The sequence below is a fragment of the Nelumbo nucifera genome, chromosome 1 (assembly GCF_055504915.1).
Source record: "Nelumbo nucifera cultivar China Antique chromosome 1, China Antique-T2T, whole genome shotgun sequence".
Taxonomy (NCBI): domain Eukaryota; kingdom Viridiplantae; phylum Streptophyta; class Magnoliopsida; order Proteales; family Nelumbonaceae; genus Nelumbo; species Nelumbo nucifera.
In genome coordinates this window covers 70,167,046-70,182,030 of record NC_142649.1, presented here as the reverse complement: position 1 = coordinate 70,182,030, position 14,985 = coordinate 70,167,046, and the positions used below count along the sequence as shown (strand labels likewise).

Below are 14,985 nucleotides of genomic sequence, written 5' to 3'. Positions count from 1 at the left end.
TTTCTAAAATTGCTTTGAATGGTGACGTCTATTCTAGAAAGAAATATGTGGATGCTTTATTGACGATTTTATGTTTGGGCGTATCCTCTTCCTTGGGATGCTTTCTGGTGTGGTGTATTCCAGGGAGTTGTTCTTAAGTGAGGAGGATTATTCTTTGTTCTAGCATATCTTTCTGGTGCAGTTCAATCGTTTCTGTTCAGTTTCCGGCACTATCCAGCCTTTCAGTTATTGGAGGAACCGTTTTTTGGCACTTTTTTTGGACCATCTTATCTTTTAGTGGGGATGTGGCTTTTTCTTGCCTCATGCCTAGGGACGGTTTGCCTTGGAAGGAGTTTTACTTTGCAAGATAACTATTACGTCCAAGCCTGGGTGAGACAATGGTTGACTCTCTTCTTTTCACCTCTAAGTCTGAAGTTTTTAATTGCGATTGCCTTAGAACAGGTGACTTTGGCAAATTTTTCTGTGTATCCCACATCTTTGGGAGTTTCTTGTGGAGTTTTGATTCTGTTGGAGGTCAGTCCTCCTTTATTGGCGTTTCCATCTTTTTGCGCCGTTTGTAGAGCGCTTACAAGAAATTTTCTTGGTGCTCAGGATTTATTGCAATTTGTATTGGGTTTATCTTTTCTTTTTTGTTTGCTGATTGTACTCTCATGAATTGTATTTGAGTTTCTCAGCATTCTTAATGAAATTAGCCATTGCCTTAAAAAAAAAAAAAAAGAATGGCCTTAAATATTACATGTTACACGGGATTATAGGGTGGGAATAGCTCAGGGTGTACATAAGGTCCACTAACCTTGAGTGAGCCTGCATTTACACAGTTTTGATCTCAAACCTCTATATGTGGAGGGTTGCTAAGTGAACATCTCAACGACTGAGTCATTTATATTACCAGAAAAGAAAAACTACTGGGCTAATTAGCAACACAAAGCCTCCGAATGGCTCAGGTTAACATTTTATACTGTTTTGGGCCCAGGCCTTCAGGCTGGGCAAATTCAGATTTTGAAATAAAAAATAAGAAACTCAATAGCTGTTCAACAGGCTGAACAACTATTGTGTTCTATCTCATCTATGGTTGTATTAGGGAGAATGGATTAGCTGAGCTTGAGCTTGATAGATATTTTTGTAGGCTTTGGGACCAATTATTTTATTCCACGCCAGCCATAAAGTGCATATGGCCCACAATCATTCAATCCCTCACTTGCATTTATAACAGCTATCAAGTTTATTTAATCCTGACATCTTGATTTTCATAGTTTACATTATAATGCATCACATTAAATTATTATAGGTTTTTCTACCTTTCTCTACCTTCTCTTTTAAACCAAACACAGCTTTATAGAGCTATTTCTGCTTTTCATCCTCATCTAAGCTTGTAAAAATTCAAAATAGTGTTCAGAGAAGCTAAACAGTAAACAGTAAACGCCCCTTCGCATAAGAGATGGTGTTTGACAAAAATTTCACCCATGAGCAATTTGTTATACCAACTTCTACGTCAGCACTTATGCAGCATAAACAACAAAAACATGCTTGGTAATACTGATTCATGCAGAAACGGTGATTCAATGGTTCTCTTATGAGTTATGACATTGAGCGGGAGGATGAACTTGAATCACCATTTTAAGTTTTTAACGCATCTACACAAGGAGGGCGTTGCAGCAATGCCTTGCCAACTTGCTTCACGTTAAAAACAAAAAAGTAGAAAGCATAAGTACTTTTCTGAGATGTCACATCTCCAATAAAAACAAAATTTATCAATATAAAAAACAAACCACTTTAAACTTTAAAGACCAAACGCCTAATAAGCAAAAATCTCGACCAGACACATTTTAACAAAAAATGAGGCTTAATTGAAGGATTGGATTTTTCTGATTCACAGTAAAAAGCATCCGTCAAACACCTCTGGGGCTCGGAGTTTGAGAGAGCATTTCTCAAATCTCAATTGCATGAACAAGGTTTCTGTCCGCTAATGTGGCTAGATTGAATAGCACCAAGACCAGGAGGCTAGGCATCTCAGCTACGTAAAAAATCCTGAAAATGAAGATTTACAAAAGAAATGAGAATGTATAAAAAATTACCTTAAATAATTAATAAAACACACGAATAAGGACATTCTTAACATCAGCAGGGTCTGTGGCTCTCTGCTGCCTGCTGCTGCTCGCACTGGTTACACTTAGTTTGAGCGCCAAAAGAAAAAAGGGTCGCTGGTTAACTGGTTAGTGGTAAATTTGCGTCGCGAAAAGCAATGTTAATTTGTCTCGCTGGAGGTGATAAACAGTTATTTTACCCTCCTTTCTCTTCACTCCCCTTCTAGAGAGCCGTTGCTACCTCGGTTCTTACCCTAGAAGCGGCGGCGATAACGTCCAACGGTCGACCCCGGTCTGGCGAGGGCAACGGAGCTAAGATTCGGACAGATCTGGTTCAGACGATTCGCTGTATGTATTTTTCTTTGAGATTCATAGGGTTTTTGATCTGCATGATGAAATCTGACGTTCAGACCTGCTCTGTGTCAGATCCTACTCTGAGAACGAAATGTGATAGATCACTTAAAATAAAGGTGCAAGAGATCCCTTAAAACCCTAATTTTGAGTTCATTCTATGTGCAAATCATGCCAGGAAGTATCAATTTGTCTTCATGACATGCCATAACCATTGGTGGTTGTAGCCTGAATTGACAACTTATTCAACGATACCGTCTGATTTATGGATCCTCCCTTGACTAAATCCTATAGTTGAGCTCCTAGAGGAACGGCGAGTGCAATGGAGCTTAGTAGACCGCAGATCTGGAGTAGGAGAGTAGGTGGCTCAATGTTGACTTTGTGACTGAGAATCCGACCACCACGCTTTGATCTCAAGCCATTTAGTTGTGAAAATTCGACTGCTACAGCGTTGCTGAACTCATTTCGTTTCTGAACCATCTCCTGTGCTTGAGGTACTATCCATCTTCTTCTTCTACTTCGGTACATTTTAGTTCGAAATCAAAACCTCAGAGTGTAGGGGGCAGAAAGGGAGCTTCCAGCTTCAGTTCCAAACTTCCACCTAGAACGCTGGCTTCTGGTGTTTTGCTTTGGAGGGAGCATTAGTGTATCTGCACTTCCCTGTTCTGCTACCAAACAAACGGTGTGGTGTCCCTTGCTATATCTTCATTAAAGGTTGTTGCAACGGTTTATTTTGTTGCTTGCTTTTGGAAATGTAGCTCATACCCCTTATACTTTGTCACTATTTTTCTATCTTTCCTTTGGGGATGCATAATGCAGGGGATTGGTGCTGAAGAAGTTTTACTTACAATGCAAACGTGCTGCTATTTTTCTTTTGTTCTTTTACTTTGTTTTAGTGATATTGGACATTTGATGGCTGAATCCGATAGACTAAAGGATTCGGTGTTTGAACTTGTTTATCATTTATTTGTTAGCTAGGATTATTGGTTTAGGTATTGTCTACCTAGTGGATCTAGTTTGTTGTCTGCCACTATGTACCTTAGAAGTTATGTTTGAACAAGTTAAAAATCTTTGCTTGGGTAGAGGACTAGAGGGTTGAGGGAACTTGGGGAGAATGACTTTAAAGGTACGGTTCTGCAATGTGAATGTTTGTTGTGTGGAGTTCTTTTGCTCATCTAAAGGACTTTAGATTTTTGAGTTCAACAATGGAAACAGATGTGTTTTAGAGGGATCATAGGGTTGTGTAGGAGGAGCATGCATTCTACAATGGGGACACTGCAATCCACTATTGTATTGGTGCATGAAACTGCTGCCAAAGTACCCAGGTGTCCATGGGCCAGCATCCGTCATGTCAACCTTTGAAAATCATGGAATAGGGACATGGAAAAAATACAAGTTATACAAAAAAAAACCAAAATGAAGGCATAGGAAAATAAGAAGATAAAATTTTTGACAAGTCATTAGTGAAAGTTTTTTGCTAACTTCAGTTGGAGCATTATCAAGACGTCACAAGAAGTGTTGTGCCAAGTATAAAGTTTTCGCATGGTTGTGTTCTTGAGGTGTCCTGGTAACACTTTCATTCTTTGTAGTGTATACATTGTTATCGAAGAATCATCAAACTGATAAAGAAAATCAAATCTCTAGTTCCTGACTTGTCAGTTAGGGCCCATGCTGATGCATCACTAACTAGTCAATCAATACCCATGATTTAGTCACCTGGACAATTGTCCATTAACTACATTGACAAGGCAAATGACAACTAGTTGTCCTAATCAACAACAAAGTTATTTTAAAGCTTTATTTGTACTTTTCTATATCTTATTAACACACTTGAAACTTACTGAGAAACATAGTTTGAACCTGGGTGGAAATTGGGTTGGTTTTGATGGTTTTTCTCCAGGACTTTAGACCAGGTCCTCAGTTGTTGAGATTGTTTGATAATGTGCATAGATGACTAATGACTTCACTGGTGAGAAGGGTTGATTTGGTGTAAGTAGAACTATAGAAGGCTTGAAAAGAGCAAGGTATGACCAATGAAAATGTTGTCTGAAGACTCTGAACTGGTAAGAAATGATCTAAAGAATTTTGATTTGACAGAAAATGTGGCTCTTAATGGTGCAAAATGACCTGACAGGATTCGTGTAGCTGATTCAAAATAGTTGTGGTTAAGGCTGAGTTGAATAGGTAACTGAAGGAAGCTATCCAATGGCACCAAAGTCAAGAAAATAGACAAGTTGTCCCCTGAAAATTTGGCAGAAAGAAAAATGAGGAACCTAAAACTTTAACTACTCAAAATTCCAAATGTTCTCTACTTACTCTTTAGGCGGCTTTTAGTCTTTGACCCTTTAAGACATTTTCTCTAATTCTCTCTATTCCTATGACATCAACACACTAGAAAGTAACTCTTAAAAATAAACTGACCAAAGTTATAATTATGCAAAAATTGCAAGATTAGCTTTGGTGGAGAAACTTGTTTTTTTGGTTACATTGGCATGCTTTCAGAGCCTCGGAGGATTGATTCTGATATGGGTTCTTCATTAGTGATCAACTGCTGCGATCTATTGGTCCATACATGATCTCAGGATCCTGACCTGGTTACTTCATCCTATGGATGTTCTGTGTGGATAGGCATAAAAAAACCTTTTGACTTCTCATTTTTGGAGTGGAATACAGGGTGGGAGAATGTACTAGAATCCAGTCCTGGTTGGATAGAACGACCTGTTTCTTTCCATTTCTATTTGCTTCTTAGTTAATTTTTTCTTTGGTAATTCTGGTTGGACAGTGTTTGCCAGTGATTCCATATTTGTATATTATATGTACTTAATCATCTCTGATTGTGGTTTCAGGCAATGGAAGAATCACCATCTGGTGGACATCGGTTTAGAAGAATACCACACCAACTATTTGATTCTTGTCCAGAGTTAGATCCACTGGTATGTTTCCTATTTCCAATCAAATAATAATGAAGTCATGACTGTTAAAGGAAAAAAAAAGGAATGATTATTGTGGTGGACTTGATAAAGTTTTAAAATTTCTGTAATCAGAAGTTGCACGTTTGAGAAGATCTTGTTGCCATTATTTCTCCTCCTTTTTTCATGTGTTTAGGAGGTTATATTTTTTTTTTCTTTTTGGTTGCTGTCATATTAAATTTGTTTTGGTAATAAAGCATAACTTTATTAAACAAAACAAAAGAACAACAGATGAAGAGATTTAACCTAAAAAAAGTTTTTGGTCCAATTTAGAGAAAAATAACCTGCTAAACACCATCAATAAATAAGTCCAAAGTCAATCAAAAGTCAGCACCAAATGCAAGGTTTTTGTAACTATTATTGTTATTGCCAAGGTTTAAAATTTCGCTACAATATGCCCGATACAGGGCGTATCGTATTGTATCTATGAAAAATAGATACGGGATATGCATGGAAATCGGACATTTCGTCTTTTTTCATGCTTATTGGACCCGTATTGGGGCGTATCGGTAGCATATCGACAAAAAAGATACGGCCAAAGAGTAAAAAAAAAAATAAAGGGGGAAAGCGAGCTTCTTTTCCCCGAAATAAGCCTTCTTTCACCCCCAAATGACTCTAAAACTCCAAAATTCATTCCTAGAGTGCTAGATTTGCAAAATTTTGCAAGAAACAAGTGTGAATCGTTATTTTTTTAAAGATTTTTCAAATTTTGAAAAAATATGGCAAAATTGGTAAATTTTTCAATTTTTTATAATATCTTGTGATTTCTTTTTTCTCTTGAATGCTTAAATTTATGTTGATCTACATTTCTTACATTCAAAATCACACTTTTTTTGTGTTATTAGTAGATTTATGGAAATTTCATGAAGATATTTGGGGAAATATAAATTAACAAAAAATTTGAAAATGTAATTTTATCTTTGCCTATAAAGACTAAATATGTTTTAGATCTATGGATTTATCTATAATATCCATAGAGCAATTGAAATTTATTCTTTAATATAATTTTTTGATTTTTTATATTTTTAGAATTAAAAAATAAATAATAATTAATTATATTTTATCATTTGATCACAACAATTGAATATATTATAATTCAATGGATGATTTATCATATCCACAGACCAATTGAAATTTCTTTAATATTTTTTTTATTTTTATATTTTTAGAATTAAAAAATGAATAAATAATTAATTATATTTTATCATTTGATCACAATGATTGAATATATTATAATTCTATGGATGATCTATCATATCCACAAAGCAATTGAAATTTCTTCTTTAATAACTATTTTTTGAATATATTATATAATGTTTATTTATTTTTATAATTTTTGGAAATGAATAATAAATCATAATTATTTAAATAATAAATAATTATTAATTATATTTTCACATAGAAGTTGTGTCAATGCATGTTTTATGGTTGGATAGGAGAGTTGGGTTTTTCCCATCCCATAAAACATTAAAACTTAAGAATTATAATTTATAAATTATAGTTAGGCATAGGATTTTTGATGAAATAATAATTAGCTACAATATATTTCTTCATAAAACCATTAAAATATATTAATTTAATGTATATACACCTCATTGAGGTCTTATATTTAGTGTTGTTGATGTATTTTTATGATTTATTAAAGTATTTATAGTGTTTCCAAGCGTATCTTAGTTTTTCTCCGATACGCATGCGCATCCAAGGCGTATCCCGATACATCTCTTAAAATTGTCTTTCCGATACTTTGAACCTTGGTGATTGCTATTGTGATGTTTTTAATGATCAAAACAACATGTCCAAAAAATGACTGGCAGAAATGCGTATGATTGGATGAGTAGTAAAACCAGAATCAAAAGGAAAATAGGAGTAATCTATCAAAAAAAAAAAAAAAAGAAGGAACATAGGAGTAGCTCCAATAGGTGATAAAATGAGAGAAACTAGATACAGGTGGTTTGGTCACATGCATAGAAGATCATCTACATCACTCATTAGAAGAAGTGATCTGTTACAAGTTGAAGGGGCTAGAAGAGCTAGTGGTAGATTGAAAGGGACTTGGGTAGAAGCAGTAAGAAATGATTTAAGTGCCCATAATTTGATGATGGACATGGCACTGAACAGACTAGAATGGCAAAACAGGGTTCATATTAGCTGACCCCATATAGTTGGGACAAGGCTTAGATGATGGTGATGATGAAAATGAGGTATACAATAGAGTACTTTAAGACCCACATGTGTTTGCCATGGAGTAAAAAGGGACAAATTAATGCAGGACTAGTGGGGAAATTTAGGGAAAAAGCCACATTGATGCGAAAATAAGTAAAACTATTGTAAATTTGTGGGAATTAATGGTATGGAAGGGGTAGAATTGATAAAAGTACATAATCATGACAACTTTTGATGGCAATTGGGATTTAGAATACTTTAATTAGGGATCTGAAAAGGGATGAAATGGATGGAAGGATATGGGGGCAGCTGGGTTATGTGTAATTTCTTTTGATAATGGTAATTGTTTTGATCAATCTTTTGATAATGGTAGTTTTTTTTTTGATAATTGTTTTGATAATGGTAAATTATTGTATTATTTATCCAAAAAAGTTTATTGTTATCTGCCAAAATCAGGTCACTGTACATGAGTTATATGTAAATCACCTTTCCTACTGCCTTCCTAGTCACCCTCTCCTCTGTAGAGATCTTGCTTTCAAGAAATTTCTCTCTCCAAGTTGTAATTACTGCTAAAGTAATGATGCTCCACAAGATCCTGCCTTTTTTAAACCTTTCACCTTTTTGCCCTTGAAGTAGCTCGACCACTGATTTTGGACAGCACCAGTTGAAGTTAATTACAAGTGAAAAAGTTTGCAAAAATGTGGAAGCTGACTGAGCAGTATAAGAAGATTTGGGAGTCCTGCTATTCCCACCTTTGAGAGTTATTAATGTGTTGCATTAAATACCAAAAAAATAAGATATGCATAATTTATATTGATGAAAAAAGTATAAGAATATTTGGCCTACAGTTTGGAGATCAAGTGGGATTCAGCAATGGTGATTGGATGGATTGGATAACCATCAAGGTCCTAACCCTTCAGCTGATGAATTAACATGAGGGGGATTGGAGAGAACAATTGCATGGGGGAGGGTGATCGAGAAAAAGCTGTACTCTGGCCCTTTTGGGATGACAGTCAGAAGGCTAGAGTAAGGGTGATGGAAACTTTCTTTTTTTTTGGTATCTGAATAGTCAGGTTAGTTGGTCAGAGGTTAGTAGGGGCATGAGTTGGGGACAGAGCAGGTGCAACTGAGCCTTCAGTTCTGTGGGTTTGATCCTGTGTTTTGGCTATGCTTTTGCTGAGATGGAGTGTGTGGCTCCATTTGTTTTACTATGGGTTGTACTCCAATTGGAAAGTACTGTTGTTATTGTTATTGTTTTTGATAATTGAAAGATTATTTTATTAAATCAAAAGATAGAACTGTTACAAGCATCCCTGAGGGAGGCGTGAGGTTTAGCCTCACTCTTAATAGAGTGTACAATCAGCCAAAGAGAGGAAAAACACAGCCTCACCCTTAATTGGCGAGTACTGTTATATATATGTAGTATTTTTGTTTCTGTTGATGAAACCCTTCAGATTACCTATCCAAAAAAGGAAAAAAAACTTCTCTGTTAATGATTAAAAAGAATTGGAGATTCTGTTCCTAGTGGAGGATGGACTTGCCATGGAGTGTGATGTATAAAATCGTCAGTGAGTTGCAGTGAAGGGTTGTTCTTTGTACCATATTGGTTCTTCCTCTCAGCACTAGAGATGGAATGTTTCATGTATCTAAAATTTTCTATTAATGAAAATATGAATATGGAGTGCTTCTTCTGAAGGGAGGGGCACTGTTGGAATGGTGGGAGGGAGGGCAATTTGTAATTAAATTGTGATGATCTGGTATTGCTTTTGAGCTTTCTTGCTTCCGGTGTCTCTTCTTGCATGTGACATACACATATCTGCACACACACACAGCCGGTGGGTAACCAGCTATATGTCTTGGCACATCTATTGTCCAACATCTTTGGTAACACTCAATAGTCCATTGCTAGTATCTCAAGTCAAATAGATTCATGAAATTTCATCATGTTATGTGGAAATGCTTGTTACTCTGCGTAAGCAAAAGAAACACTTTTCTCTTCTCCATGTAAATGCCATTTACGTTTTGTTTTTCTGTCAGCTCAATGAAAATTTGGAGCAGTGGCCGCATCTCAATGAACTGGTTCAATGCTATAAGGCAGATTGGGTAAAGGATGAAAACAAGTATGGGCACTATGAAAGCATATCTCCTATTTTGTTTCAAAATCAGCTATTTGAAGGGCCTGATACTGATGTAGAAACGGGTGAGTAGTTTGATGAGAACTAAATAGCTAATATGTTTCTCTAGGGACTGTTTTTACTGCTCAATGTACATTATAGGGAATAGGTTTGCTAGTTGAGTTGCTTTGGGAAGCTTCTAAATGACCTAGGAATCTTCCATGTGGTAAACTTTTTGTCCCCCAAAAAGTGCCATATCTCTAAAATAATCCCTTTCTTATATATGCAACGTTTGTTATGCTAAAAAAAATATACTTTGGTGGCTTGTATTACTTCTCAAAAACTCTGTTAGCTTATATTAATTGGGCAAGTCACCAATACAAGGTGGATATATGGGTAGACTGGGGGATTAAGCATGTGGTCTATCTAGAGGGTTCTTTACTCAGTGGGCAATTTGGATAGTCTACATTATCTATCCTTGTGGCAGAAATAGAGTAGTTGTTTGGTCAGGCTTCTATACTTGATCTGATTATGAAATCTTTTTCCAAATATATATATATATAATTATATATATATATTATATTTACACAACTTGTAAGCCTTAATTTATCTGTGAAGAGATTTAGTTGTTTTGGGCTGTGATGTAATTGACTGGGCAGGGCTGTGTTATTGCCTGGATTGTAAATCTATATTTATTGCTAACTTAATAAAATCTTCCTGTTATTGATAAAAAAAATTGTCTGTGAAGAGATTCAGTTTGACCAATAGACCACGATAAACTCCTGCCCTTGGCTGGTCATATCTCAAGGGGTTTCTGGACAGAAGTTTAACCTGTATTGTTGGAGTCCAGACTGATTTGCTTGTGGCTACTTTCTGAATGGTTAATGGAAATGTTACTCTTTTGTGCTAGTTGCCAGAGAGGAGTTCATGTTTTCCTCTTGTGACTTGTCAACTTTTTTTCTGTTCCTTTCGATCTGGCTGCAGAGATGCGTCTTGCCAATGTAAGGCATTCCAAGGCTGAAGATGCTACTGATGATGATGCTCCTAGCACCTCAGGAAGGCAATCCTCAGATATTGGCTCAACTAACATGCTGTACTCAAAGGTTTTGAAGGTATGCACCACAGCACCAAATATCAATAAATGAGACCCTTATGCACAAAATGGCTAATTTTGTTTTCATTCCTTATTCTTTACCTTTTTGGATTTTGGGATATAGTGATTGTTCTACTCATTACAACATAAACTTGACATGGATTTTGTTCTTTTTCTTCTTGAAAAATGTATTTCCAGCATTTTGGTGAATCTCCATTGCCTGCTTATGAGCCAGCTTTTGATTGGGAAAATGAGAGGTCAAAAATATTTGGGCAAAGGACTCCAGAAAGTCATCCAATGCAGTATAAAAGGTTTAACTGTATATTTCAGAATAAAATTTTTTTCATGAGTATCTTGCAAATAGTGTCAAATTTTGTGGTGGCCAGGCTCAATTTTTTTCTCGTGTTTTTATAGAAACACCTTGTTTTGAGGTATTTAAATGTGCTGCTTTCTTTGTCCCAGTGGATTGAAGATCTCTGTGAAACTTTTGTCATTATCATTTCAGGCTGGGCTTGTTGGTAAGTTTTAGTCCTTAAAATGATCTTTCTGTTGTCCCTCCTTGGTTTTACTGACTTTTGCTTGCTGCTTTACTCTTCTAATGATATATTATCTAAATCTGTCTGTCTTGTAGAGCCATTTTATGGTACAATTTGCTTGTATAATAGAGAGAGAAGAGAGAAACTGTCGGAGGATTTCTATTTTCGTGTGCTACCAACAGACATACAGGATGTAAGCTTGGAAGATTATTGATAGTATTTATTTTATTTTGCTTCTTAAGAGTCTTGACTCCTTCAACTGTTTGTGCTTTTTAGGGTTCTGGTATGGAGTAATTTGTTGCTATGATGTCTTAGTTTGTTTTAGATGGTTAAGAAAAGTTAATTTTTTGTTGTTTGTTTTCACTTGCCAGGATAGACTTTCTTCTGAGCGACACGGTGTTTTCTCTTTAGATGCTCCATCACCAGCAGTTTGCCTGCTGATACAGCTAGAGAGGCCAGCAACAGAAGAAGGAGGGGTTACTCCTTCTGTATATTCACGCAAAGAACCAGTAAGTTAAAGGATGTTTCTGCTCTGCTTTGTGCCATCTCTAGACTATCTTGCACTTCATTTCTGTTTTCTGTTTCTTTTTTCTTGTTCTTTATTTTAGTTGTTTTCTCATTTTACAATCATGTAAGCATGTTTTTGATCTCTTGAAAAATTAATATTCATTCTCCAGACTTAGATGGTGTTTGGTATGGATGGCGTTTTTTGGAGCAATGGTTCCAGCTCAGCGCCAAATAGGCATTTTACAGAAAAATGACCCATTTATTGTTTGGTTGAGCCGTTTAAGTGATAAATGTTTCTCTCTGATTACGTGAGAGCTGTTTATCAGAAAAATGCCAAAAATGACATTCTTTCAGATCTATGGGCAATTTTTTACTGTTTGATGCATGTGGTTCCTAATGGCACCTAGTGGTGCTGAGTTGTAAGAAAATGTATAAAGGCAATTTTTTTTCTTGTTTTTTGAGGCAACTTCGTATAAAATGTTTATTGGTTAAACACCACCGATACAAAACAGCCTCTAAATGTGTCACATTGCCTATATTAAATATTATTAATTCTTGGCCGCCCCCTAGTCCCCCAGACCTCTGGTGCATGTCATTCTTCAATTTGATGGCAGCTGCATATGTGTTTTGAGCCATAGGGAACAGGCTGGGATAGGGGGTCAAATTATTAAAGGTAACGGTGAGCTGCTCTGGGTGTTCAGTGGATTGATTGGTATAACAGACTCAGCAGAAGGCCAGAAGCATAAGTTCATGCCTTGCTTGTGGGTTTGAGAGCTGCAGTTAATCTGAATTTAACTGATCTGGTGGTGAAAGGAGATTCTAAAATGGTTACCAGCTGTATGAAGGATTTAGAAGATGGTCCATGGAGATTCAGCTTCATCTTTAATGAAATCAAAGACCTGTTGTCCTCGGTTTTTTGTCATTTTAGATGGATTCTTAGAGATTCCTCTGGGGTGAGGAGGGATTTTTTTTCATAGTGATTCTCAATGCCTTTGTAAATCCTTGGTGATTTTTGTACATCTCCTCATGTACATTATCTGTTTTTAATGAAAGTTATCCTTTTCTCTCTAAGAAATATTAATTTTCCTTTTTGGTGTGGTGGTGGTGGTTTATACACATCTTGTTCTTTGCAATTATAGAACATCCTTACTTAATGCAACTCCACACTTATATAATGTTTTCTAAATTGGGACATCTTTTTCATGTTCTTTTCTGACCAATAACAATGATCTAAAGAGTTTTTTATTTATCAGTAGATAAGAAACAGAGATATGCTGATACATTCCAACAGCTAGGAACAAGATGTACAAATTGCTTATTGCTGACCAAAATCATTAACAATACAAATCACATTGCAGCAAAAATTGGCTTGTTGCAGCTATGATCCTCATGTACATGGGAACCCACCCTCTTGTAAGAAAATCAGCCAAGGCATTAGCTGACCTGAGAATCCACCCAAACAAACTATTCAAGCTAGTAGCTAATACTCTAAGCTCTCTTGTAAGAAACCTAAGGGCTAGATGCTCATCCACAAGCATGTAAACCCAACCAATGTTCTGCCATTAACTCAGTCTAGCCTGAAGAAAAAGCCAACTTTTATCCTTGAAGAGGAGTAAGCAGTTCATCCCTTAGTGAATTACCTTCTTGCACTGGATCTAGGAGTCTCAAGAGAATGGCCCCTTCTTGGTTTACAAAAATACAAGAAATGCTCGACACCCAATATTACCGAAAACATAACCATCAAGTTGAATTTGATAAATCCACTGTCAGAGTGTTTTTTTTTTTATAAGTGAAAAATGATTGTTTTAATAAGAAAAGGAATGTACATTCACCCAAAGAGGAAGCACGAGATGTTACCTCCCCTTAGAGGTGAGAGCATAAACCAAACTTAACTGAATACAATCATAGAGTGGTAGAAAATAACTTAACCCTTGGGACTCCTTTGTTTTGCCAAAGAATCTGCCACGGCATTTGCTGATCTTCTGACCCACTGATAGGTGATTGACATATTCCTTGTGAGCCAATTAACTTTCTTAAGAAGATCCATGTAGCCCCATCGAACTGTTTCTGGATTCGACAACCAACTTACTACCACCTTAGAATCTCCCTCAACTATCAGATTTTCCACTCCTAGTTGGTTTGCAGCATGTATTCCTTGCACCGCAGCCAGTATCTCAGCCCTTGTTGAATCTCCAACTCCCACTGGTCCTGATAATAGGGATAGGATGTTTCTATCCTTATTTCTTAAGTTCCCTCCTATTCCCGAAGGCCCTGGATTGCCTAGATGCTACCATGAAAGTTTAGCTTTACCACACCCTCTGTAGGAGGTTTCCACTCTATCTGTAGTATATTCTTTTAGAGGGCTATGGAGGCCACCTCTGCCCAACTTTTCCAGAGATCATCGAAAGATAACCTCTGAACAGATCTAAAGTTTTTAGCCAATGAGTTGTTCTTGTCATAATGCACTTCTTTGCTTCACCAATGCTTCTTTCCTTTTCTTGGAATATTCTAAAATTCCTTTCCTCCCAGATAGTCTACAAAATGGCTGCTCTGATACACTTCCACATTAGTTTCCCTCTCTTAGTTGGCTGCCCAAAAGTAGGTGGATCAAAAAGCAGGTTTACTTCAGAGGGCAAGGTCCACCTGCACCCAAACAACATAAAGACCCAATTCCAAATATTAGCAGCAAAAACACAAGATGACAACAAGTGGTGGTGATCCTCATTATGCATTTTTACACAAAATACACCAGTTTGGGATATAGTAATACAAGGAAAAGGTCTCTTCTTTTGTAGGTTATCCATAGTATTGATCTTACCGTAAAAAGCTTCCCAACAGAAAACAACTACTTTAGGGGGAATGGGCCTTGACCAAATTTCTTTGATAGGGAACTCTAAAGAGGGAGGGGCAGAATAAAGGGACTCGAGATAAGAAGCGTAAGTAAAGGAGCCATTAGGAGTTAGGGTCCACATTCTTCTATTTGGTTTAGAGAGGTCCAAACAAACAAAGTCCAAAAGAAGCAAGATCTCAGAGACACAATCAGATTCCTCATCCCTTAAACCTCTATGAAACCCAAAATTCCAATTCAAAGACAAAGGGAGAACTGGGGGAGAAAGAAATCTTGAAACAGACTCCTTTTTAAAGAGGGAGATAGTGTAACGGGAGGGA

General features: G+C 36.5%; 1 protein-coding gene across 3 annotated transcripts in view; it reads left to right on the top strand.

The window, feature by feature from the left end:
- The first annotated feature begins 1,908 nt into the window (after positions 1 to 1,908).
- The window catches only part of SPK1 (guanyl-nucleotide exchange factor), an 80,617-nt gene continuing 67,540 nt past the window's right edge, over positions 1,909 to 14,985 (top strand). The window contains exons 1-10 of one of the 3 annotated variants that reach the window (XM_010280323.3): positions 2,109 to 2,432; positions 2,511 to 2,554; positions 2,730 to 2,929; positions 5,282 to 5,368; positions 9,605 to 9,767; positions 10,666 to 10,793; positions 10,973 to 11,085; positions 11,237 to 11,292; positions 11,406 to 11,503; positions 11,682 to 11,819. In XM_010280323.3, coding sequence (XP_010278625.1) covers positions 5,285 to 5,368; positions 9,605 to 9,767; positions 10,666 to 10,793; positions 10,973 to 11,085; positions 11,237 to 11,292; positions 11,406 to 11,503; positions 11,682 to 11,819 — 780 coding nt within the window. In that variant the 5' untranslated portion in view covers positions 2,109 to 2,432; positions 2,511 to 2,554; positions 2,730 to 2,929; positions 5,282 to 5,284. Of the gene's footprint in view, positions 2,433 to 2,510; positions 2,930 to 5,281; positions 5,369 to 9,604; positions 9,768 to 10,665; positions 10,794 to 10,972; positions 11,086 to 11,236; positions 11,293 to 11,405; positions 11,504 to 11,681; positions 11,820 to 14,985 lie in introns of all 3 variants that reach the window. The other 2 variants (XM_010280322.3, XM_088902660.1) reach the window with 2 other exon arrangements.